The following is a 27,223-nucleotide window of genomic DNA, read 5'->3' on the forward strand; positions in this document are numbered from 1 at the left end:
TTTGCTCCAGTTGTCAAACACACTACAATAAGAACTTTACTTACAGTTGCAGCAATGAAACAGATGCAACTGAGACATCTGGATGTAAAGACAGCTTTTCTGAATGGAGATTTAACAGACGACATTTATATGGAACAACCTCCAGGATTCAAAGTGAAAGAAATCCAAACAAAGTTTGTAAACTACAGAAAAGAATATATGGTTTAAAGCAAGCAGCTAAAGCGTGGAATGACAAAATCACGGAAGTACTTACAAATGAAAAATTTCAAAGAAGCAAAGCTGATCCATGCTTATACACAAAAAGGCTGATTGATAGATGGATTTACATACTCATATATGTAGACGACATTTTGATTTGTTTTGAACAAGAAAGGGATAACGAAAACATTCTAAAAATCCTGAAGCGACATTTCGAAATCAAAGACTTGGGAAATGTAAAACAATATCTAGGAATACAAGTAGAAAGAGAAGAAGATGGAAGTTTCCTACTGAATCAAAATCACATGATTCAAGACATAACAGAAAAATTTGGATTAAAGGATGCAAAAACAGTAAAGTCTCCAATGGAAACTAATTATCTCAAAGAGATGAACAGTGAACAAAATATGCTACCAAATAATGAAGAATACAGAACAGCAATAGGAAAACTACTGTATCTAGCGACCGTTACAAGACCAGACATCGCAGCAGCAGTAGGAATCCTGAGTAGAAAGGTATCAAAACCAAATAAAGCTGATTGGAATGCCGTGAAGAGAGTAATGCGTTATTTGAAAGGAACTAGCAATGTTAAGCTGAAATTACCCACAAGCGATGATTGCATTTTAACAGGATATGTTGATGCAGATTGGGCTGGAGATCCAACTGACAGAAGATCTACCAGTGGACATATTTTTTTCCTCTCAGGTGGACCAATAAGTTGGACAAGTAAGAAACAGTCAATTGTGACACTATCTTCAACAGAAGCAGAATATGTTGGAGCAGCACATGCGAGTCAAGAAGTACTGTGGTTAAGACAATTGTTGACAGAATTAGGACAACCACAGTTGGCACCAACAAAACTGAAAGAGGACAATCAAGGATGTCTTGTTCTTGCTCAGATGGAAAGAGTCAATCCAAGAACCAAACATATTGATGTGAAATATCATTTCTTGAGAGATCATCAGGAACAAGGAGTCTTGAAGTTAGAGTACTGTCCTACTGAAGAAATGACAGCAGACATTTTCACGAAGGCGTTGAATGCTGATAAACATCAGAGACTAATAAAAAAGTTGGGTTTGATTGAATAAGTCCTTACTGTTGAGAAAGGGTGTTGGCATATGCAACAGATTAGGACTTATTATAAGTGAAAGGAGGACTTTATACTAACCAGACAGCAGATGGCAATAGTGTGTAAAGTTATATACTTGCTGTAATGTGGGGAGGGAAGCTCTCAGTTGTTGGTTGTTTTCTTACTTTCTGTTTTGCTTTTCTTCATGAATGTGTTGTCTTCAGTGCACGGACTGTGTGACACTGAATTGTATCTCATGTTTATCCAGTATGAAGTAAATACTGTTTACTCAAGATATCTTGTTGATTGAAGCTCTCCTAAGTACAGCTGTGACTGCAAGAAGACGCACTCTGCAACATTTTTAACTCCTGACTGAGCTGCTCTGCTACTCCCCTTGTCAGGGACTTTGCAGTGATGTAGGATTGTAGTTCTAATGATGACTTAGCAGGGAAAAGTTACAGAGTTAATTGCAACTATAATTGAGTCAGATTTAAATTTGTGATTGTTGTTGAATACAAATGTTCAGGTTTATGTTCAATGCCTTGAAACCAATCCTTGTCATATCTGACTGGCATTGGTGACGTGATTTTATTGCCCTCTAAAATCTCTTATATCCTTGATGAGATTTATACTGGTGCCTAAAAGTTGACATCAGTATAGGTTTTCTGCCTTTGAATGTTAAAAAAACAGTGAAAATTTCCATTCACTGTCAGTAAATCAAGATCTTGAAATGGTGAGGAATTGATGCATAAACTGTGTAAAAAGGTTCCAAATATTTTCAGTATTTAATGATTACATTTTAAGGTGTTATCGGGGACTATTTAATTTTTTTCTAATGGGCCTAAGAACTTACAAGCAGGTAGGTGCTAACTACCTACATGTTGTGCCCAGGGCCATCTCTGCTGGCTCAGATCCGTCATGGACCACTCCTGTTGTTGACTCAGTGGTTTCCAGTGATGTCACTTTAACAGAGCAGTTGCTTCTTTGCTTCTTTTCTGCTATGCTCTTTTGACAAGGCGCCGCTGCAGTTGTCATGCCTATTGACAGCTGGCTCCCCATTGACAGAGCAACCAGGAAGATGAAGAGCTACTCTGTTGACGTGAAGCAGCAGACTCGCCAGCAGGAGAGGTTAGTGACTGCTCGGAACCAGCGCTGGGCAGAACAGGCAGGTAGTTAGCGATTACCAACTGTCAATTCTTAGCCCATGAGAGAAAATAAAATAGTCCCGAATAACCCCGTTAAATACCTGAAACTCTATAGCCCATTTCAGCTATGAAATGTTAAAAATACCTATTTGTATGGCTGCGCATCACAATTACATCAGTTCAAGCAATGGTTGATCCAGTCACAGTGTCATACACAAATATTTGTCTATTATTCTATAAAATATTCTGCTTTGTTTTTGTGGCAGTCCATGAACATTTATCAAAATCTTAACAGAAGACAGCACGAACTTGTAATTCACTTGATGGATATTGCAATCATAGCTACAGATTTGGCTCTTTATTTCAAGTGAGTGGATTGAAGAAGTCATGGAAGTGCTGTTTATTTCCTATATCATAGTGGATAGGGTACTTTTCGTTTTTGATTTACTTTTCATGGTACAATACCCTGCTAGCCCAAGAGATTGGTACAAGGCTTATTGTTTTAATGCTAAGCTGAGCCTATTAGTAACTTAAATTAACAAGACTAATTGAGCATATAAACCTTGATACATGAACTTATTTACACCAGAAAACTGGCTTAAAAAAATTTAAAACGTTTTGCGACTTTTGGCATTTTCAAGCCAGTATCTCAGCTAGAACGAGCGGAACTGGGGAGTAGTCAGCGTGGGCGCCCCCTCATTAAGACTGATGTAAGAAACACCATTCTGAATGAATAATGCATAACAGCACCATTAGAAAACAGAACATCATTCGTGGATTTGCGATGACTTTATTTACCGATAATAATGTGTGATGTTAGTAGCAAAAAAAGATTATTCCGGAGGCAAATGTTTTTTCTCCTTCTCAGGAAGAGAACAATGTTCCAGAAAATTGTTGATCAATGTCAGACTTATGATGACCCGCAGAAGTGGAATGAATACTTAGCACTTGAAACAACAAGAAAAGAAATCATTATGTATGTATACTATGATTAACTTCACAGTCTTAAATATAATAAGCAAACTTATAGGTCACAGTTCACTTATAATTAGCAGCCCCTGCCCACCTTTTATGTTATCATTACATTGTATATATCCTACTTCTGCTTTGACATACAGTATTTAAATAGTATCTAAACTTCTGTAAAACTGTTTTAGATATTTTCCCCTTTAATTCCCATCAAATATGCAGGTCCCTCAGTCCTCAGCATCTGCCTGAGCATGCGCACAGGGTGGAGTATAGATTCAATAAAAAGTTGGTGGGGGGTCCCAGTCCTGAAGCCCCACCATTCGTTCAAAAGCCAGCTTAGAAGTGTGCAAGTGTGCACAGAGCAGATTACAGATTCCATTAAAATTCTGACTTTCTATTGAATCTGTAATCTGCTCTCCTTTTTCTTGGGCTTCGCACTTCTTGGCTGTATTTTGGGCAATCGTTGGAGTTTCAGGACTGCGACTCTCATCGACTTTCTATTAAGTCAATACTTCATTTTTTATGCACTTAGGCAGGAGCTCTTGCATCTGGAGCTACGCACGTCTCGGAGGTCTTTTGAGTGGTCGGTGGTGGTTTCAAGACCCCCCAAAATGTAATGGAATTATAGAGCAAATAAAACACAAATTTGCAAAAATGTAGTTACTCTTTGACCTTTTAAAGAGTCAACTAATTTTTTCTCAACCATTTTCTTCAAATTCACCAAATAATATATGGGAAATAAATATTTGTGGGTTGAAATTAAAAGTCTGCTATTGTTTTTATTGGGTACATTGTGCGGTAAAAATAATATCAACATAATTTTCTGGTTTACTGCTTTGATGCCTATAACAAACTAGCTATTTAATATATTTTACTACTGTAAAAAAATACAGTACTTTTAAAAATGACTTGTATTGCCATAATCTGAGAGTTAACATTATTTTTCATCAATGAAGCTGTGTATGAGCTTGTATTTGAGGGACAAGGTGTAGTTCCATTGGTACCTTTTTGGGGTACCACTGTTTGTAATCACAATTTCTTCCATTATCCAGTAATTCTAGCATTTTGAATTTTTTTTAACGACTCTCAGAATACAGATTAAATTATGGTATAAATAATGATGTAAGAAATTGTTTCGTACATAATTTTTGAAATTATGCCTAAGAAATTGAGTTTTCTGCAGAACTGATAGCTGTGCATGAGCCAAAGCTCATTGCTCAGATATACTGCTTGGCAGATACTGATTTTCTCAAATGGTTGAATTGTTCAGTTGAAAGCTCCACGTGAATGAGCACAATGGTGATGGCAGAAAAGACCAGAAATAAAATCTGGTCATAAATTAGCTTTCACTTTTCTCTACAAATAACTGACATTATGTTTCTGTTATAGGGCTATGATGATGACAGCATGTGATTTATCTGCTATTACAAAGCCGTGGGAGGTCCAGAGCAAGGTCATATACCTATCATTTTAGATTGTATATTTTGGACTCTGTTTATAACTATATGTCGAAAGAATACATCAGAAGAACTTCCAATAAGAACCTCAAAATGTATGCCAATGTATACCAAACTGCAAACTGTCTGTCTGTCTTGATGCTTTGTTACTCATCTTAGTAAGAAACAATACTCATAACAGTTACTGTCACTAAGTGTTGCACAAGCCTAAAGGGGTATGGACAACTTCCCGATCGCTGCATGTCATACTGCTGGGACAACAACTAATTCGGAGAACCAGGGCTCTTGTGTGAATAGCTTAGTGGTTGATCATGGGCACTGCCGCTCCATTATTTCTTAATGGGTCTGCCAGAGATAGCTGAGCACTGCGCTTGACTGCTGTTCGGCACTCCCATAAGAAAGAATGGAGTGACAGTGTGCATGATTGACCACCACTCCATGCACATTGGGCCCTTTAGAGCCCTGGTTGTTTGGATAGGTGGGGGTCCCAATTGTTTGACCTCCAACAATTGGCAAGTTATGTACTATCACATGGAAAGAGGATAACTTTCAAATTTGAGCATACCCCTTTAATGGATTACCCCCCAATATCAGTGGTTAATACTCTTAATCAGCTGTACAACAAAGCAATTGCAATACTATTAACAGTCTCTTGATGTGCCTAAAGTACCATGTTCCACACCCAAAATCATCTAGGTTGTCAGACTGTATCCAAAATGGTAGAAAGCCAGTGGCATAACTTAAAGCTTTTGGACGCAAATGGAACATTTTTAGCAGTGCCTGTAAAGTACACAGGTATTTAATAATATTGATCTTCTCATATGGGCTAAAGTGACCTTTTGAGTCCCTCTTGGCTCAAGGCCCTTGGTTCAACTGCAACCGCTGCATTATTATTATTTGTTATTATAGCGCCAATCATTCCATGGCGCTTTGCATGTGAAAAGGGGTATACATAATAAATAACAAGTACAATAATCTTAAACAATACAAATCACGACTGGTATAGAAGGAGAGAGGACCCTGCCCGCGAGGGCTCACAATCTACAAGGGATGGCTGAAGATACAGCAGGTGAGGCTGCATCTAATTTGGATATGCTGATAACTCTTACCTAAACTTAGGGTACCGTCACACAGTGGCATTTTGATCGCTACGACTAGGGTTGAGCGACCTTTGCTTTTATAGGATCGGGTCGGGTTTCACGAAACCCGACTTTTTCAAAAGTCGGGTCGAGTGAAATCGGCCGATCCTATAAAAAAGTCGGGGTCGGGGTCGGCCGAAACTCGAAACCCAATGCAGTGCATTGGGTTTCCATGGTTCTCAGGGTCTGAAGGAGCGGAAACTCTCCTTCAGGCCCTGCGATCCATATTTTAGTGTAAAATAAAGAATTAAAATAAAAAATATCGCAATACTTACCCTGTGACGCGCCCTGGTACTAACCGGCAGCCTTTCTTCCTTAGAATCAGCCTTCCAAGACCTTGCGGTGACGTCGCGGCTTCTGATTGGTCGCGTGGCGGTCACATGGGCGGCCGCGCGACCAATCACAAGCCGCGACGTCACCGTGACGTCACCGAAGGTCCTTCCTAAGAATCAGCGCTTCCAGGACCTTCGGTGACGTCGCGGCTTGTGATTGGTCGCGCGGCCGCCCATGTGACCGCCGCGCGACCAATCAGAAGCCGCGACATCACCGCAAGGTCTTGGAAGGCTGATTCTAAGGAAGAAAGGCTGCCGGTTAGTACCAGGGCGCGTCAGAGGGTAAGTATTGCGATATTTTTTATTTTAATTCTTTATTTTACACTTAAATCTGAATTCCGATACCAATTCCCGATATCTTAAACATATCGGGAATCGGTATCGGAATTCCGATTCCAGATTCAAAAGATCGCCGACTTCATGGCCGACCCCACACTGGGGTCGGGTCGGGAAACCCGACCTTGCCAAAAGTCGGCGACTTTTGAAATATTTCGACCCGTTTCGCTCAACCCTAGCTACGACGGCACGATTTGTGACGTTCCAGCGATCTCGCTGTGTCTGACACGCTCCTGCGATCAGGGACCCCGCTGAGAATCGTACGTCGTAGCAGATCGTTTGAAACTTTCTTTCGTCGTCTAGTGTCCCGCTGTGGCGGCATGATCGCATGGTGTAACAAAGGTGTGCACGATATTGTATACGATGTGCGCATAGTAACCAACGGCTTCTACATCGCACATACGTCATGAAATTATCGCTCCAGCGTCGTACATTGCAAAGTGTGACAGCAGTCTACGACGCTGGAGCGATATTGTTACGATGCTGGAGCGTCATGGATCGTGCCGTCGTAGCGATCAAAATGCCACTGTGTGACGGTACCCTAACAGTGTTACTATGAGCCTAAGGGAGACCATACCCTACCACAACTTATACCCCATATAAGTGATAATTTACTAAAAGCTGCAGGTTCCACTGCTGCCACGCTATTTAAAGCCTATGGGACTGTTGGAGATAGCCAGGAGCTGTTCTCACCTATCCTCAGCTGTCACTTCTAACTGTTAATTTTCAGGCTACGAACGGGACTTGCCATAATCATACAGTTGTTAGTGTAATACCGTAACTTATATTCTGTCATCTCCACATATGGATTATAGAATGATTATTCTTTATTAAATTGTGTCTTATTTACCAGGTAGCTCTCTTAGTTGCGGCTGAATTCTGGGAACAAGGTGACTTGGAAAGAACTGTACTTCAGCAACAGCCTATTGTGAGTGAATATATTTTATAATGAATAATCATATACTGCTGACACTGCTATATACACCAACATTATGAAATGTTCATCTTACTAACTTACTAAGAATCTCTACTTCATATAGGATGCTGTCATAAGACTGAGAAAATCAAAGTACTAGTAGAAGTAATTAATTCTCCCAGCAGTTCCATAACAATATTCATCAGAGAAATACCAGAGAATAAAATAGGTAGGGACCACTGCCTGAATCATCTTCAAGACCAAGATCTAAGGTCAACAAAATCTAAACTTTAGTGCCCGAAAAAAGTAAAAACCAAACGGTACAAGATGAAGACCAGCCTGCCGTCCAACAGATTAAGAAGCTTCTCTTTTTTTCCACTAATGATGTTGCTAGAGTACTCATCAATTGAGCTTTTAGGCCCGAGGAGAAAAGAATGCCTGAAGAATCATAAGCAAAAAAATAGCATAATGTGCAAAAATAACCAGCTCACCATAACATGAGGTCCAATATACAGGGAGCAACGCTTTAAAAACAGAAACATTGGTGGTTCCAGCCTCCGGTAAAATGATAAAACTCCAACTTCATTCAATCATTAAAGATTACCAAAGTATTATGTGGGGACATGGACACATCAGGCAATGAATTTCATAGGCAGTTCGACGTTCTTCCTCAAAGCCTTACTGCCTTTATTTTTCACAAAATTGGATATAAAGATTATTAAGTCTTTTGCACAGTTGAAGTATAGCAAGTACACCTTTTGACATCTAAATTAATTAAATACTTTTCTTTTGCATTTTATTTTTTTTGAGACCGATGAAATTGAAGTTACGCAGCACCTTGAAGCAGCGACCATAGTCGTCCCACATGGATGCGCTGCACATAATCTGATTTACATATACAGCAATCAGCACTTGGTCACAACTAGGGTTGAGCGACTTTTACTTTTATAGGATCGGGTCGGGTTTCACGAAACCCGACTTTTTCAAAAGTCGGGTCGAGTGAAATCGGCCGATCCTATAAAAAAGTCGGGGTCGGGGTCGGCCGAAACTCGAAACCCAATGCAGTGCATTGGGTTTCCAATGGTTCCCAGGGTCTGAAGGAGAGGAAACTCTCCTTCAGGCCCTGCGATCCATATTTAAGTGTAAAATAAAGAATTAAATTAAAAAATATCGCTATACTCACCCTCGGACGCGCCCTGGTACTAACCGGGAACCTTCCTTCCTTCGAATCAGCGCTTGCAGGACCTTGCGGTGACGTCGCGGCTTGTGATTGGTCGCGTGACCGCCCATGTGACCGCTCGCGCAACCAATCACAAGCCGCGACGTCCCCGCAAGGTCCTGCAAGCGCTGATTCTTAGGAAGGAAGGCTGCCGGTTAGTACCAGGGCGCGTCAGAGGGTAAGTATAGCGATATTTTTTTATTTTAATTCTTTATTTTACACTTAAATATGGATTCCGATACCCATTTCCGATATTGCAAACATATCGGAACTCGGGATCGGAATTCCGATACCAGATTCAGAAGATCGCCGACTTCATGGCCGACCCCACACAGGGGTCGGGTCGGGTTTCATGAAACCCGACTTTGCCAAAAGTCGGCGACTTCTGAAAATGGCCGACCTGTTTTGCTCAACCCTAGTCACAACAATAGTGATTACCTATAAAGGACATGAACTGAATTCTGATTCCCCACGCAGCATCCAGTACTCTACCATAGCAACGGCAGTCGCCATTTATGGACGCGCTACATTTAATTTAGCCACATTTAATCTTGCCTCCTTAAATAGCATTCAGGCATTTTCCTCTTATCATCCTTCCAGCTTATTTAGAGAACACTGTCTTATCCTTCTGAACCAGATGCCACTCGGATTTTTTCCTACCCTACAAGCACTAAGGAGCACCCTCTTGACTCCTAGGTATTTTCTCTGGACCAAATAAGGTCTTATCGTGTTCCACTGCGGCAACAACATTTTGTGCCGCTATGACAGAATGTAACTTAATATGGTTCTAATTATGTCATTTATGAAAAAATGCATCATATGAACCTTTTATTCATTGCTTTATTTCATTATTTCTGTATATTGTAGCAAGATACTCTTATGAAGGTCCAATGTGAGACCGAAAAAGTTCAGTTATTTCTTCTGTTTTTTGTCTGGATGCAAAATAAATGAAATTTCCTAATCTTTCATCAATTTGAGTGCCAAGTTTATTTTTGCTTAGATTACGGGTTGGATACCCTACTTGAGCACCATCCACAAGTCATTTTTGTTGAGTGCCTTATTGTTTTCTATTTTTCAAAAGTGAAGTTAGTGGCAAGAACACAGTGATGGGTTAAAATATAATTTTGTCATCCTGTGCATTTGGGAAGTTGAATAGAAAGGACAGTATGCTGGATATGCTACAGGTGGGCTTAAATAGTGCTTTAGATAAACTATTTGGATTCCATGATGGAAACCTGTGAGAAATGACAGGAGCTATCCTCTGTGCTGCTTTGATAACCAATCATTTTGTTGGTTACTGAACTCTTCTGAAACATGTCACTAAGGTCAAACACATGGACATTTGATGTGGCAGATATAAGTCCCTTAATTTAATATAAGTTATATTTCATTGTAATTATGCTATTACTAGATGGTGGCCCGATTCTAACGCATCGGGTATTCTAGAATATGCATGTCCACGTAGTATATTGCCCAGCCACACAGTATATTGCCCAGTCACGTACTATATTGCCCAGTCACATAGTATATTGCCCAGCCACGTACTATATTGCCCAGTCGCGTAGTATATTGCCCAGCCACATAGTATATTGCCCAGCCACGTAGTATATTGCCCTGTCACGTAGTATATTGCCCAGTCACGTAGTATATTGCCCAGTCACGTAGTATATTGCACAGCCCACGTAGTATATTGCACAGCCTGCATAGTATATTGCACAGCCCGCATAGTATATTGCACAACCCGTGTAGTATATTGCACAGCCCGCGTAGTATATTGCACAGCCCGCGAAGTATATTGCCCAGCGCGCAAAGTATATTGCACAGCCCGCGTAGTATATTGCTCAGCCCGCGTAGTATATTGCCCAGCCCGCGTAGTATATTTCCCAGCCCACGTAGTATATTGCCCAGCGTGCGTAGTATATTGCACAGCCCATGTAGTAAATAGCAATGTGCGCATCATATCCTTGTTAAAAAAAAATGTAAATAAAAAATAGTTATATACTCACCTTCCGGAGCCCCTGGATCCAGGAAGCGTTTACCAACGCTCCTCGTGCGCTCGGGTCTCAAGAGTGCATTGCGGTCTCACGAGACCGCTACGTCATCATCTCGCGAGATAGCAATGCATGGACCAGTCACCGGAGCGTCGCGAGGAGCGGGAAAGGCGCCGGAAGGTGAGTATATGATGATTTTTTATTTTTTTATTATTTTTAACATTAGATCTTTTTATCATTGATGCTGCATAGGCAGCATCAATAGTAAAGAGTTGGTCACACAGGGTTAATAGCAGCGTTAATGGAGTGCGTTACACCGCGGCATACTGCGGTCCATTAGCACTGCCATTAACCCTGTGTGAGGGCTGACTGGATGACTGGAGGGGAGTATGGAGCGGGCACTGACTGCGGGGAGGAAGGAGCGGCCATGTTGCTGCCGGACTGCGCCCGTTGCTGATTGGTCATAGCAATGTTCGTGGGCGTTTTGCCATGACCAATCAGCGACTTGGATTTCCATGACAGACAGAGGCCGCGACCAATGAATATCCATGACAGAAAGACAGACAGGCGGACGAAAGTACCCCTTAGACAATTATAGATATAGATTTTCAGAACACACTTTTTCTTCTGACCCCTTCAAATTTATGACTTTTCTAAGTCCCTTTAAATAACCTGGATAAAGTCTTAAATATATAGCACATCAATCTCAAGAGCAAAAATGTTCTGATGCTTTGCATCCCTTGCAGCTCTTCTATTCAGGACTTTTGTGTCTGGAGTCCTGCTTGCTGCTGTGGCCCTCTTGCTAATGACTCCTCTCCCATGTGTGTCCCTGTTGACACTTTGCTTTTTTAAAGGACCAGAGCACATCAAAGTATTTTCCTTCAGTCAATGCACATTAGCCAGTCTTCTTTAAGTACCCTTACAGCAATCTTCCAGTATTTGTGCATCAAGTCCTTTAAGGTAACAGTACTGTGCTGAAGCTATATTTATTTTGGACTATTTTTCACCTTGTTTTCCTATTGTCAGCCTGCCCAATTGTTCTGCCTCTCCACTGTTTTGCCTGAGCGCATGCATCCCTGACTTTTCTCCTTCTAACTACACATTGTGATACCTGATGCTACTTTTCTTCCCAGTTTTCCATCAATTGTACCTATTGGCGACTTGGTCAGCTGTTCCTAATGGAGTACCGTACTCCTAGGGTAGGAGTCTGGGGATTGCCTACTGTAAAGTCCCTGTATAAGGGTTAAAGTGTGGACATTGTTGAATTCCCTAGCTTCATTCCTGAGTTTGGCTTAACTCCAAATACATTACAAACCAGCTGGTCCACACCATCACCATTAACCCTAGGAAAAACTAGAAGCGAATCAAAGGGTTTTACGTTTTTCATTGTCTCGAATATGTCAATGGGTTTCAGAGCTAGAGAGAGTGTTGGATAGAATCCTGTAGAAGTAGAATGTATTTGATCTAATCTGTGAACTGGAACCAGAACACCAGAATTGATCATGGATGGTAACAACTCTTGTATTTGAAGAATGTATGTTTCATACTAGTAACTCAATGGGATGATGAGAGCCTTCTTTCATAATGCACACCCAATTATTGGAAAAGGCAGCTCAAGCTGGGAAAAATAATATCCTGTCTGTGTGATAGCATCTTCATAGTTAATGTCTCTACTCTCGACCCTTGTTTTGGAAAATGTCTATCTTCCATCCTTGCAAGCTTTCCACCCTTTAGTCTCTGTTCTGATTTTATCTCACAAAGGCTGTTTTTTATGTCGTGTTCCCCAACCATGATTTTAGCTGGATGGCTCTGCAGTCAGAAGTACAAAGTGCAGCTTCTCAAATCGATAGTCAGACTACATTTACAAAGTGTCTTTCTAAGCTAGATACTCTCTATGTTAAGTTTCTCCATGTGGAGAGCGCCAAATTGATATAGGGAGATTTAATATGCCACGCATTGTTCCTCTGGAAATTTAAAGGTGCAAATAGTCTTTTCATAGAGGAAGATGACAGGAACTCTAGTGCTACCTATTGGAAATAGTAGTCCTAAAAGTCAATATCCACCCATTAAAGGCCTTTCCCACATGACTTACTAGGGTAAGAAGCCAAACCAGGAATTCCATTTCCAGACACATGTTTTGGGGTGTTTTTCCCTCATCAGAACAAAGCAGGAGAACTTCTTTTAAATAAGAAGATTTCAAGTTTTAGAGCCCTATCCCAACAGGCTATTTAAAATGCATATGTGCACTTTACAGATTTAAGACTGTATTTTTTTACTGGGTGCTTTCATTCCTTCTTAATTACAGACCATGCTTTCTTCTGAAAATTAAACAAATTCTAATATGTGAACTTAGTCCTTCAAACTTGCCATCCTGAGTGAATTTAGGTACTTTTTGATAATCTAAGTTCATAGTGGCCTCAGTAATCACTCCTCTGCTCTCTAATAGAAATACCGTACTTGAATCTAAGAGATAGTGTGAGTCAGAAGAACTATGCTGCTCTTGTAGAATTTTTAGTGACTCTATAGCGACAGGGTCTGTTCCGCAGGACTGGCGCATAGCAAATGTGGTGCCAATATTCAAAAAGGGCTCTAAAAGTGAACCTGGAAATTATAGGCCAGTAAGTCTAACCTCTATTGTTGGTAAAATATTTGAAGGGTTTCTGAGGGATGTTATTCTGGATTATCTCAATGAGAATAACTGTTTAACTCCATATCAGCATGGGTTTATGAGAAATCGCTCCTGTCAAACCAATCTAATCAGTTTTTATGAAGAGGTAAGCTATAGGCTGGACCACGGTGAGTCATTGGACGTGGTATATCTCGATTTTTCCAAAGCGTTTGATTCCGTGCCGCACAAGAGGTTGGTACACAAAATGAGAATGCTTGGTCTGGGGGAAAATGTGTGTAAATGGGTTAGTAACTGGCTTAGTGATAGAAAGCAGAGGGTGGTTATAAATGGTATAGTCTCTAACTGGGTCGCTGTGACCAGTGGGGTACCGCAGGGGTCAGTATTGGGACCTGTTCTCTTCAACATATTCATTAATGATCTGGTAGAAGGTTTACACAGTAAAATATCGATATTTGCAGATGATACAAAACTATGTAAAGCAGTTAATACAAGAGAAGATAGTATTCTGCTACAGATGGATCTGGATAAGTTGGAAACTTGGGCTGAAAGGTGGCAGATGAGGTTTAACAATGATAAATGTAAGGTTATACACATGGGAAGAGGGAATCAATATCACCATTACACACTGAACGGGAAACCACTGGGTAAATCTGACAGGGAGAAGGACTTGGGGATCCTAGTTAATGATAAACTTACCTGGAGCAGCCAGTGCCAGGCAGCAGCTGCCAAGGCAAACAGGATCATGGGGTGCATTAAAAGAGGTCTGGATACACATGATGAGAGCATTATACTGCCTCTGTACAAATCCCTAGTTAGACCGCACATGGAGTACTGTGTCCAGTTTTGGGCACCGGTGCTCAGGAAGGATATAATGGAACTAGAGAGAGTACAAAGGAGGGCAACAAAATTAATAAAGGGGATGGGAGAACTACAATACCCAGATAGATTAGCGAAATTAGGATTATTTAGTCTAGAAAAAAGACGACTGAGGGGCGATCTAATAACCATGTATAAGTATATAAGGGGACAATACAAATATCTCGCTGAGGATCTGTTTATACCAAGGAAGGTGACGGGCACAAGGGGGCATTCTTTGCGTCTGGAGGAGAGAAGGTTTTTCCACCAACATAGAAGAGGATTCTTTACTGTTAGGGCAGTGAGAATCTGGAATTGCTTGCCTGAGGAGGTGGTGATGGCGAACTCAGTCGAGGGGTTCAAGAGAGGCCTGGATGTCTTCCTGGAGCAGAACAATATTGTATCATACAATTATTAGGTTCTGTAGAAGGACGTAGATCTGGGTATTTATTATAATGGAATATAGGCTGAACTGGATGGACAAATGTCTTTTTTCGGCCTTACTAACTATGTTACTATGTTGTAGAAGAAAATGTTTAAAATCAGTATCATCAGAAAGAAGAAAAGAATTGTTGAGATGCTTAAAACATTTAAAGACTATTGTGGAACCCAGCACTTAATTCTTCTATTTTCTTAAATGGGTTGTTTCATTATGATAAATGATTAACATTGCAAAGTATTTATAAAAACAGTCAACTTAGCAGTTCACTATTTATTAAAATGCCTCTCCTATCTCAAGAACAGAGTGGTTTTTTATTTCATTATTTACTGTTTATTGCCTATGTTACCTGTTATGGACCTGGTGGTTAGGAGCACCCGGAACGACCTGATGGTTAAACTAACACAGGACAAGCTCTGGGAAGTGGGAGCTCTGCTGACCGCAACCCCTAATCCTATCACACACACTAGAAATAGCCGTGGAGCGTACCTAAATCTGCCTAGACGCCTCTTCACAGCCTAAGAGCTAACTAGCTCTAGAGATAGAAAATAAAGCCTACCTTGCCTCAGAGAAATTCCCCAAAGGAAAAGGCAGCCCCCCACAAATATTGACTGTGAGTTAAGATGAAAGTCACAAACACAGAAATGAAACAGGTTTCAGCAAAGGAGGCCAGACTTACTAAACAGACTGAGGATAGGAAAGGTATGTTTGCGGTCAGCACAAAAACTACAAAAAGACAACGCAGAGTGTGCAAAAAGACCCCCGCACCGACTCACGGTGCGGAGGTGCCACTCTGCATCCCAGAGCTTCCAGCTAGCAAGGCAAAATCATAATAGCAAGCTGGACAAGAAAACAATGAACAAATAATTAACTAGCAGGGACTTAGCTTCTGCTGGAGTAGACAGGTCACCAGAAAGATCCAAGAGCGAACTGAACCAGTACAAGAACATTGACAGCTGGCATGGAGTAATGATCTGAGTGGAGTTAAATAGAGCAGCCAGCCAAAGAATAAACTAAGTCACCTGTGGAAGGAACCTCAGAACCAGCAGCTCCACTCACAGCCACCAGAGGGAGTCCATGGACAGAACTCGCCGAAGTACCATTCATGACCACAGGAGGGAGTTCGATAACGGAATTCACAACAGTACCCCCCCTTGAGGAGGGGTCACCGAACCCTCACCAGAGCCCCCAGGCTGATCAGGATGAGCCAAATGAAAGGCACGAACTATATTGGCAGCATGAACATCAGAGGCAAAAACCCAGGAATTATCTTCCTGACCATAACCCTTCCACTTGACCAGGTACTGGAGTTTCCGTCTCGAAATACGAGAATCTAAAATCTTCTCCACCACATACTCCAACTCCCCCTCGACCAACACCGGGGCAGGAGGATCAACGGAGGGAACCATAGGCGCCACGTACCTCCGCAATAACGACCTATGGAACACATTATGGATGGCAAAAGAAGCTGGAAGGGCCAAACGAAATTACACAGGATTGAGAACTTCAGAAATCTTATACGGACCAATGAAACGAGGCTTAAACTTAGGAGAGGAAACCTTCATAGGAACATAACGAGACGACAACCAAACCAAATACCCACCAACACGAAGTCGGGGACCAACACAGCGCCGGCGGTTAGCGAAACATTGAGCCTTCTCCTGGGACAATGTCAAATTGTCCACCACATGAGCCCAAATCTGCTGCAACCTGTCCACCACAGAATCCACACCAGGACAGTCTGAAGGCTCAACCTGCCCTGAAGAGAAACGAGGATGGAAACCAGAATTACAGAAAAAAGGCGAAACCAAAGTAGCCGAGCTGGCCCGATTATTAAGGGCGAACTCAGCCAAAGGCAAGAAGGACACCCAATCATCCTGATCAGCAGAAACAAAGCATCTCAGATAGGTTTCCAAAGTCTGATTAGTTCGTTCGGTTTGGCCATTTGTCTGAGGATGGAAAGCCGAAGAAAGACAAATCAATGCCCATCTTAGCACAAAAGGACCGCCAAAACCTCGAAACAAACTGGGAACCTCTGTCCGAGACGATGTTCTCCGGAATGCCATGCAAACGAACCACATGCTGGAAAAATAATGGCACCAAATCAGAGGAGGAAGGCAATTTAGACAAGGGTACCAAATGGACCATCTTAGAGAAGCGATCACAAACCACCCAAATGACCGACATCCTTTGAGAGACAGGGAGATCTGAAATAAAATCCATGGAAATATGCGTCCAGGGCCTCTTCGGGACCGGCAAGGGCAAAAGCAACCCACTGGCACGAGAACAGCAGGGCTTAGCCCGAGCACAAGTCCCACAGGACTGCACAAAAGAACGCACATCCCGTGACAAAGAAGGCCACCAAAAGGATCTAGCCACCAAATCTCTGGTACCAAAGATTCCAGGATGACCAGCCAACACCGGACAATGAACCTCAGAGATAACTCTACTAGTCCATCTATCAGGGACAAACAGTTTCTCCGCTGGACAATGGTCAGGTCTATCAGCCTGAAACTTCTGCAGCACCTGCCGCAAATCAGGGGAGATGGCAGACAAAATTACCCCCTCTTTGAGAATACCCGCCGGCTCAGGAACACCCGGAGAGTCAGGCACAAAACTCCTTTACAGGGCATCAGCCTTCACATTCTTAGAGCCCGGAAGGTACGAAACCACAAAATCAAAACGGGAGAAAAACAGCGACCAACGAGCCTGTCTAGGTTTGGCAGACTCGAGATAAGTCAAATTCTTGTGATCCGTCAAGACCACCAAGCGATGCTTGGCTCCTTCAAGCCAATGTCGCCACTCCTCGAATGCCCACTTCATGGCCAACAACTCTCGATTGCCAACATCATAATTGCACTCAGCAGGCGAGAACTTTCTAGAAAAGAAGGCACATGTTTTCATCACCGAGCCATCAGAACTTCTTTGAGACAAAACAGCCCCTGCTCCAATCTCAGAAGCATCAACCTCGACCTGAAACAGAAGCGAAAAATCTGGCTGGCACAACACAGGGGCAGAAGAAAAACGATGCTTCAACTCCTGAAAAGCCTCTACGGCCGCAGAGGACCAATTGACCACATCAGCACCTTTCTTGGTCAAATCAGTCAACGGTTAAGCAACACTAGAAATATTAGCGATGAAGCGACGGTAAAAATTAGCAAAGCCCAGGAACTTCTGCAGGCTCTTCACAGATGTCGGCTGAGTCCAATCATAAATGGCCTGAACTTTAACAGGGTCCATCTCGATAGTAGAAGGGGAAAAAATGAAACCCAAAAATGAAACCTTCTGAACTCCAAAGAGACATTTTGACCCCTTCACAAACAAGGAATTCACACGAAGGACCTGGAACACCATTCTGACCTGCTTCACATGAGACTCCCAATCATCCGAGAAGACCAAAATATCATCCAAATATACAATCATGAATCTATCCAGGTACTTTCGGAAGATGTCATGCATAAAGGACTGAAACACAGATGGAGCATTAGAAAGCCCGAATGGCATCACCAGGTACTCAAAATGGCCCTCGGGCGTATTAAATGCTGTTTTCCATTCATCGACCTGTTTAATACGCACAAGATTATACGCCCCTCGAAGATCTATCTTGGTGAACCAACTAGCCCCCTTAATCCGAGCAAACAAATCAGACAGCAGCGGCAAAGGGTACTGAAATTTGACCGTGATCTTATTAAGAAGGCGATAATCAATACAAGGTCTCAAAGAACCATCCTATTGGCCACAAAAAAGAACCCTGCTCCCAACGGAGATGACGACGGGCGAATATGCCCTTTCTCCAAGGATTCCTTTATATAACTCTGCATAGCGGCGTGCTCTGGCACAGATAAATTGAACAGTCGGCCCTTAGGAAACTTACTACCAGGAATCAAATTAATAGCACAATCGCAATCCCTATGAGGAGGTAGGGCACTGGATTTGGGCTCATCTAATACATCCCGGTAATCCGACAAAAACTCAGGGACTTCAGAAGGAGTGGAAGACGAAATTGACAGCAATGGAACATCACCATGTACCCCTTGACAACCCCAGCTGGACACAGACATTGATTTCCAATCCAATACTGGATTATGGACCTGTAGCCATGGCAACCCCAAAACGACCACATCATGCAGATTATGCAACACCAAAAAGCGAATATCCTCCTGATGTGCAGGAGCCATGCACATGGTCAACTGAGTCCAGTACTGAGGCTTATTCTTGGCCAAAGGCGTAGCATCAATTCCTCTCAATGGAATAGGATACTGCAAGGGCTCCAAGAAAAAACCACAGCGCCTGGCAAACTCCAAGACCATCAAATTCAGGGCAGCGCCTGAATCCACAAATGCCATAACAGAATAGGACAACAAAGAGCAAATCAGAGTAACGGACAAAAGAAATTTAGGCTGTACCGTACCAATGGTGGCAGACCTAGCGAACCGCTTAGTGCGCTTAGGACAATCGGAGATAGCATGAGTGGAATCACCACAGTAAAAACTCAGCCCATTCCGACGTCTGTGTTCTTGCCGTTCAGCTCTGGTCAAAGTCCTATCACATTGCATAGGCTCAGGCCTATGCTCAGAGAATACCGCCAAATGGTGCACAGCTTTGCGCTCATGCAAGCGCCGATCGATCTGAATGGCCAAGGACATAGACTCATTCAGACCAGCAGGCGTGGGAAATCCCACCATGACATCCTTAAGGGCTTCAGAAAGACCCTTTCTGAAAATTGCCGCCAGGGCACACTCATTCCACTGAGTAAGCACAGACCACTTTCTAAACTTCTGACAATATACCTCCGCTTCATCCTGACCCTGACACAAAGCCAGCAAGATTTTCTCTGGCTGATCCACTGAATTTGGTTAATCATAAAGCAATCCAAGCGCCAGAAAAAACGCATCTACATAACGCAATGCAGGATCTCCTGGCGCAAGGGAAAATGCCCAGTCTTGAGGGTCGCCACGCAACAAAGAAATAATGATTTTTACTTGTTGAACGGGGTCACCAGAGGAGCGGGGTTTCAAAGCAAGAAACAGTTTACAATTATTTTTGAAATTCAGGAACTTAGATCTATCCCCAGAAAACAAATCAGGAATTGGAATTCTAGGCTCTAACATCGGATTCTGAACCACAAAATCTTGAATGTTTTGTACCCTTGCAGTGAGATGATCCACACAAGAGGACAGACCTTGAATGTCCATATCTACACCTGTGTCCTGAACCACCCAGAGGTTAAGGGGAAAAGAAAGACAAAACACACTGCAGAGAAAAAAAAATGGTCTCAGAACTTCTTTTATCCCTCTATTGAGATGCATTAACACTTTGGGCCAGCTGTACTGTTATGGACCTGGTGGTTAGGAGCACCCGGAACGACCTGATGGTTAAATTAACACAGGACAAGGTCTGGGAAGTGGGAGCTCTGCTGACAGCAACCCCTAATCCTATCACACACACTAGAAATAGCCGTGGAGCGTACCTAACTCTGCCTATACGCCTCTTCACAGCCTAAGAGCTAACAAGCCCTAGAGATAGAAAATAAAGCCTACCTTGCCTCAGAGAAATTCCCCAAAGGAAAAGGCAGCCACCCACAAATATTGACTGTGAGTTAAGATGAAAGTCACAAACACAGAAATGAAACAGGTTTCAGCAAAGGAGGCCAGACTTACTAAACAGACTGAGGATAGGAAAGGTATCTTTGCGGTCAGCACAAAAACTACAAAAAGACCACGCAGAGTGTGCAAAAAGACCCCTGCACCGACTCACGGTGCGGAGGTGCCACTCTGCATCCCAGAGCTTCCAGCTAGCAAGGCAAAATCATGATAGCAAGCTGGACAAGAAAACAATGAACAAATAATTAACTAGCAGGGACTTAGCTTCTGCTGGAGTAGACAGGTCACCAGAAAGATCCAAGAGCGAACTGAACCAGTACAAGAACATTGACAGCTGGCATGGAGTAACGATCTAAGTGGAGTTAAATAGAGCAGCCAGCCAAAGAATAAACTAAGTCACCTGTGGAAGGAACCTCAGAACCAGCAGCTCCACTCACAGCCACCAGAGGGAGTCCATGGACAGAACTCGCCGAAGTACCATTCATGACCACAGGAGGGAGTTCGATAACAGAATTCACAACAGTTACCGGCCACAGCTGTAGTCTGTTATTGGTGGCTGGTCTTCTAGGCAGAGAGCAAAGTGCTCTCAAAATCTTTCCAACCAAGTTATAAGCACTGGTCTGATGCAGGTCCAGATCACTGGGTCTGGCGAGCTTCATTGCCCTTGTCATTGCTCTTCCAATACTGCAAAGGAAAGATTGCCTCTGCTTGCATGAATGGAGAGAGCACAGTTTGGACGATCAGCGTGACCAAGTCACTGTTCAACCAATCAGGAGCCCACTACCCTTAGCACTCAGAAAACCTCTTACTCAGGTAGACAGACTGCCAGCTCATTGTAATGTCAGGTGACAGAGTCCAGTATACTCTATGGAAAGGGGAGTTGGGAAGAGGAGAAATAAGCAGAGTTAGAAATCAGGCAGAAGGAGACATAGAAAGATTGTGCTGAACTTTCTAACAAGTCTTTAACATCTAAGCAGAGCTGGATTCACATTTACACCGATTACTATTGCTCTATAATTTACTCCACACCTCTGCTGCTTTTGTCAGTGTGTTAACTAAGGAATGAGGAGCAGACATCCATCCCTGTGTGCTGTGATGTACATGTGAGAAATCATAGCAGCTAGTCTCCTTCCACCAGCTCAGAGTGTATTGCAAATTTAGAGAGAGCTTGAAAAGGGGAAAACTGATGAAAATACAGGACAACAAGTTATATAATGGCCAGAAATTATTTCCCATTTACACACAAAGGACAGTTACTTGAAAAGTTACTTGAAAGTACAGTTACTCTTTAAATAAAAAAATAACACTGCTCTGAAACCAACAAACAAATCAAATTTATACAAATTAGGGTTTGATAACTTATTTAGTGTTGTTGGACACCAAGGCTTGGATGTGGAGATTATGGAAAATCTGTATATTGTATTGTATTTCCCAGCTTATTCATTGATAGACTAAGTAAAAATACTTAATATTGGACAATATGTAATGATATATTAATATGGTTTGTAAACTTTATATTAGTGTTTATCTCAGGAAGACAGTAATGTATGTGTCTAGATTTGTATTTTTTTATTGAGGTATGTCAACAACAATTGCATGTGGCTACAGCCTTAGTTCTATCATCCATTCATTCTGTAGGATTGTATCTGATACAGAGTCTTTGTGGTAAGCTCTTCTTATTACAAAGGGCTTAGGAGCCTGTATATAGCTAAGAGCCAGAAAACGTGGACACCAAGTAAGGGGCACTTTATTCTTCCCATCTATTTCTCTCCTTTGTGACACCCGACAACCAAATTGCTTGCACCAACCTATGGAAGTATACATATAATTGTACAGTATATGTGGCTACACAAGTTTAAGATTTCAATAGATCTAAGTATCTTTGTTAGAAACTAGGAATGTTTACAGCCATAAGCGTATAGCATGAATCTCCCAAACATCATTGATATGCTAGACATGAATAGGTTGTTGAAAAGTTCAAGACAATCGTATATAACTAACATTCATTAGCACTACTTAATGTCCCTTAGCTGGCATGCGATAGACTTCAAGATATTTTAGAAGTGTTATGTTGCTTCCATTCTAATAGAGAATTAGTCTGCATTTATGAGCAGCATTTCACTGACAACTCATTACTTCTAATAAAACCTCAATAAATTATGAGTATTTCCTAATATAAAATCTGTTATTCTAATTATAGCCAATGATGGACAGAAATAAGTCTGCAGAACTGCCGAAGCTCCAGTGCGGTTTCATTGACTTTGTCTGCACGTTTGTATATAAAGTGAGTAATTAAAATAGAACATAGACATATTTCTGAATGAAGGTCATACTTTTTTTTTAAAATTTGCATGCGACTATAAAAATAAATAGGTTGTTTGTATATATCTACAGTTTTTGCAGTTATGACTTTTTTCTGTTGACATAGCCATATGAGGCTAGTTTTTGAAGAACAAGTTATCTCATTTAATGGCACTATTCTATTTCTCATATAAAGAAATCTTTGCAGGGAAAAAAAAAGAAAAGCAGCAATTCCGCTATTGCTTTTTGTTGTTACGGCATTTACTGTTTGGAAATTATGACATGTGAACTTTACTCTGTGGGTTAGTGCGATTACAGCAACACCAGATGTCACTACTCTGTTGTTGGGATACTTGGGACAGGAACTCCTTCCCTGTCCCTAACGCTAGGGGTGCCTTAGCTATTCCTGATGATGAAGACACCAAAGTCATGCACATTGCTAAACTCCTGAATCAGCCCTATATCTGTCCCCTGCCCCACTCAGAGACGTGGGGAGTAATAGTGTATGTATATACACAAACCAGACTAACAAGGTAGGACATACAGGGATAAATAACATACCAAATATGCACTCACAGAAAACAGAAAGGAACACCATGGAGAAATGGTAGGTAAACCAAATAGGAGAGGATGAGAATTTACACACAGTGGAAACACCAAGCAACGGTCACAGATCAGCACTCTAAACACTTCTACCAACAACCGACACTTCCACTTCACACCAGTACAAGACTAACACTGACTATCTGGATTGCCAGAGGTGAGAATATATAGGAGAGGGGAGTGGCCAATACATAACAGCTGAAGTAAGCTAAGCAGGAACGCTTCAGAGACTCTAAGCTGAACAGCTTAACCCCTGCACTGCTAACACAAACCTGTACCATTTAATATGAAGAAATGCTTCTAATCAGTGCAAGAGTACGTGATATCAAACGCTTCAGTCTTTTGTTCCCTCTCTGTCACTATAAACCCATGATACCAGACTTATAGAGCTCTCAAAGGGTTTGTCAGGTCCAAACCAATAAGTCAGCAGTCCCTCTGTGTGACTACAGACTTATGAATCCCTCCAGTGCACGCACTGTGCGCTGTGAGGATTTGCTGGTTTCTGAGTTGGGACCATAGGGTATTTATGAGTTATACGTACTCCTGGCCAGAGGGCGTGGCCTCTCTCCATACAAGTGTATGGAGAGTGAGGCCACGCCCACTTGATGGGTGTATGTTAACTCATACATACCCTCCGGTCCCGGGACAGAAGCCGGGGAATCCACACAGTGCCCTCATCACCTACTTCAGCCCTAATGATGTGGCCACTTATTTCCAAAAAAAAATCAACTGTATCCGTCATGACATTTTTGCCTGATCCCCTCAGGTAGTGTCTCTGTCCCTTCCTCATGCTTCTGTCGCACTTCATAGCAAAAATTGCTGACATATTCCTTATAAATGTCCCAATATAAAAAACGTCTTGGCAGTATTCTTTCATCTGAAGAATCCAATCACCAAACTCCAAATTATACTGGGTATTGCAGAAATGAGAATCACACTCATCTATATCATGGTGGCTTGCCTGTCTTCTGACCGCTTTTGTAATTGAACGCATTGATGAAGCTACTTGTAGCTCTATAGAAGGACTTCACACAGAGAAATCAGTCACATCACATGGTATATTCATGGTATATATCCGCTATTTGAGTCACAGGCCATCTCTGGCACCCCCACCAATCGGTAGCATCAGGAACTTCCACAGACAGAAGAGGGCTCCTTTGCAAGAACAGTATAGGGGTTCTTTGCAGTCCAATCGCTCATCATAATGCACAATTCTACCTGCTTTTGAAGCGGTTGTAGGCCGCTTATCTCTTGAGCCCCTGTGCGGTTGTGCAGGATACACCAATGGTATGCCCACCCTTAGTTAGAGTGTACCCTTCACTGCAGTACCCGCTACATTAGTGTACATATATGAGTATACAGTGGGGCAAAAAAGTATTTAGTCAGTCAGCAATAGTGCAAGTTCCACCACTTAAAAAGATGAGAGGCGTCTGTAATTTACATCATAGGTAGACCTCAAGTATGGGAGACAAACTGAGAAAAAAAAATCCAGAAAATCACATTGTCTGTTTTTTTAACATTTTATTTGCATATTATGGTGGAAAATAAGTATTTGGTCAGAAACAAAATTTCATCTCAATACTTTGTAATATATCCTTTGTTGGCAATGACAGAGGTCAAACGTTTTCTGTTAGTCTTCACAAGGTTGCCACACACTGTTGTTGGTATGTTGGCCCATTCCTCCATGCAGATCTCCTCTAGAGCAGTGATGTTTTTGGCTTTTCGCTTGGCAACACGGACTTTCAACTCCCTCCAAAGGTTTTCTATAGGGTTGAGATCTGGAGACTGGCTAGGCCACTCCAGGACCTTGAAATGCTTCTTACGAAGCCACTCCTTCGTTGCCCTGGCGGTGTGCTTTGGATCATTGTCATGTTGACATTGATTTACAACCTAATGTAAAAAATAAAAAGTTCAAATTCAATATTCATATCAACTCTGATAAATGCTTACAATCATTTCATCATGTGTAGGAGTTTTCTCGCTTCCATGGGGAAATTCAGCCGATGTTGGATGGTTTACTGAATAACAGGAAAGAATGGAAAGCTCTGGCAGATGAGTATGAGGCCAAAATGAAGGCAATCGAGGAGGAAAAGAAGAAAAGAGAAGAAGCAACTGCTGCAAAGAAAGGTCGGTAATAGATAAAAGTCTGTGCCACGTTCCTGTCTGGCTCCACAATGGAGACATCTACCAATCCTGAATGTTAGATCAGTTCCATTGGTTATCGCAATGGTAGATTTTTTTTTCTTTAAAGTAATGACATTGTCACTGCTGAACTTCACTCTAAATACCAACTGGATATTTGTCAATTTATAGTATTTTTTTTTGTTTGTTCATACAAAGATGTTAATTAACCAACCTCGTATCAGTATTACCATTTACATGCTAAATGTTTTGGTTCCTGGTTACACAAAATATATTTAATGATATTAGCCTTAATCCATAATCTTCTAAATCCTCTTTTGCCAAAGTCACTTTAGTTATTTAATCAATTTATTTTCAGTTGGCTGTCCCTGATTGCCTAGGCTGACACAGCATATTCTTCTGTAGTGACCTATATATTACTGTCTGGGCTATAATTATTAGGGACCTGGTTATGAACTACAAAATGACCATTGGCTAACATATATTTCTGTAGCCTATATCTAATGTTTGTACTTTTTTACTTTATAGCTGCTGCTGACGGAACTGGAGGGGGTAGTAATGCCAAATCAGCAACTTGTTCAATCGTTTAATTTACTGCATATTAAAGTTATTTGGAGCCTCACTTGGAGTACAAGAAGAATATAGCTTTTGTAAAGTGTGACCCAAGATACTTCTTTGATTCTTTTTCCAATTAGATTTTTAATTGTATCGTATGCTACACAATAGACTATTAATTGTCATAGGTTGAACAACACTTATTCCAGTTTAAATTCTGCATCCAAATGCTAATTATGATCCCAGATAATTCTGTTTTTTTTAATAATAAAGTTTAGTTTGAGTGAGCATCATATGGAAGCTTTCCCTTGTATGTAAGATCTTCTCTTGCTCTCTAAAAACAGATTACAATTCTATAAATTTACGAAGAATAACAAGTCATTTTTGCATCATCTTGTTGAAAAGGTTTTTTCCTAAAATGCTAGTTTTCCCCTATGTGAAGAAAGCATGATTAAATCTTAATTTCCCAGACAACCATGTTTTTTGCAAACCAAGAAGAATTGACTTTTTATCTGTATATTGTCTTGTGGATTCTAAGTGTTTATGTCTGGTGGGTCAAGAAGACAGACTTGCAAACCGATGTACCATTTAACATACTGTGTAAGTCTGTAATAGTGACTTGTACATAGTGTGTGTTTATCTTTGTTTATTGTGAGTTGATATGCTAATTGTGTATTGTATTCTATAACCAGTTTGTTGACTTCAAAAGTAGATAGGGAAAGGCTGTGAGGAGGAGTGATGGACACTGGGTAATTCTAAAAATAGATCACCTGCCTCGGGTAAAGAGACTTCTTTTCTTCTGGTTGTGTGTCTCTCTTCAGGATCTCAGCTGAGGGTACATTGGACCCGGCTGAAAGAACACAGGACTGCTCTCGATTATCTCCCTACGCTTGTTGTTACCTCCTCTCTGCATGCGTATCATAGGTGGAGTAGCGACCCTGGGAGCTCGGACATAACATTTACCATTATCCTGGCGAGTCAGCGGAAGAGTGAGACCCTGTAATGTATACCATCTTGGGGTAATTGCTGGGATTGTTCTGTTTGCTATTGGGTGTTGTGGTTCAATAAAGTATTGCCACACTGTTTTACCCTAACCCTGTGTGGTCTGTGTAGTGTATTGCTCACCGGGAGATAGAGTGGGTGTTCAGTGGTATGAGTCCTGGTCTTGCTAAGAGTAGCCGGGCCAGTGAACGAGAGCACCCATTGAACCCTTTCTCCACACCCTATCTCTTGAAAAGAGGATAAATGGGGGTCTGTCACAGGGACCCACTCTATCCAGTCATCTGTGTCTGCTACTCCAGTTCTGACACAGCTCAGTCTCATAC

The 27,223-nt window shown here is 41.7% G+C and overlaps 1 protein-coding gene across 1 annotated transcript in view; it reads left to right on the top strand.

Annotated features, from left to right (window-relative positions):
- Positions 1 to 26,983, top strand: part of PDE6B (phosphodiesterase 6B) — a 127,750-nt gene extending 100,767 nt beyond the window's left edge. The window contains exons 16-22 of the mRNA XM_069745708.1: positions 2,679 to 2,779; positions 3,281 to 3,388; positions 4,771 to 4,834; positions 7,499 to 7,573; positions 22,498 to 22,581; positions 25,172 to 25,328; positions 25,872 to 26,983. Of these exons, the coding sequence (XP_069601809.1) occupies positions 2,679 to 2,779; positions 3,281 to 3,388; positions 4,771 to 4,834; positions 7,499 to 7,573; positions 22,498 to 22,581; positions 25,172 to 25,328; positions 25,872 to 25,933 (651 nt within the window). The 3' untranslated portion in view covers positions 25,934 to 26,983. The remainder of the gene's footprint in view (positions 1 to 2,678; positions 2,780 to 3,280; positions 3,389 to 4,770; positions 4,835 to 7,498; positions 7,574 to 22,497; positions 22,582 to 25,171; positions 25,329 to 25,871) is intronic.
- The last annotated feature ends 240 nt before the right edge of the window (positions 26,984 to 27,223 follow it).

This window comes from Ranitomeya imitator, chromosome 1 (assembly GCF_032444005.1).
Source record: "Ranitomeya imitator isolate aRanImi1 chromosome 1, aRanImi1.pri, whole genome shotgun sequence".
In the NCBI taxonomy this organism is placed as follows: domain Eukaryota; kingdom Metazoa; phylum Chordata; class Amphibia; order Anura; family Dendrobatidae; genus Ranitomeya; species Ranitomeya imitator.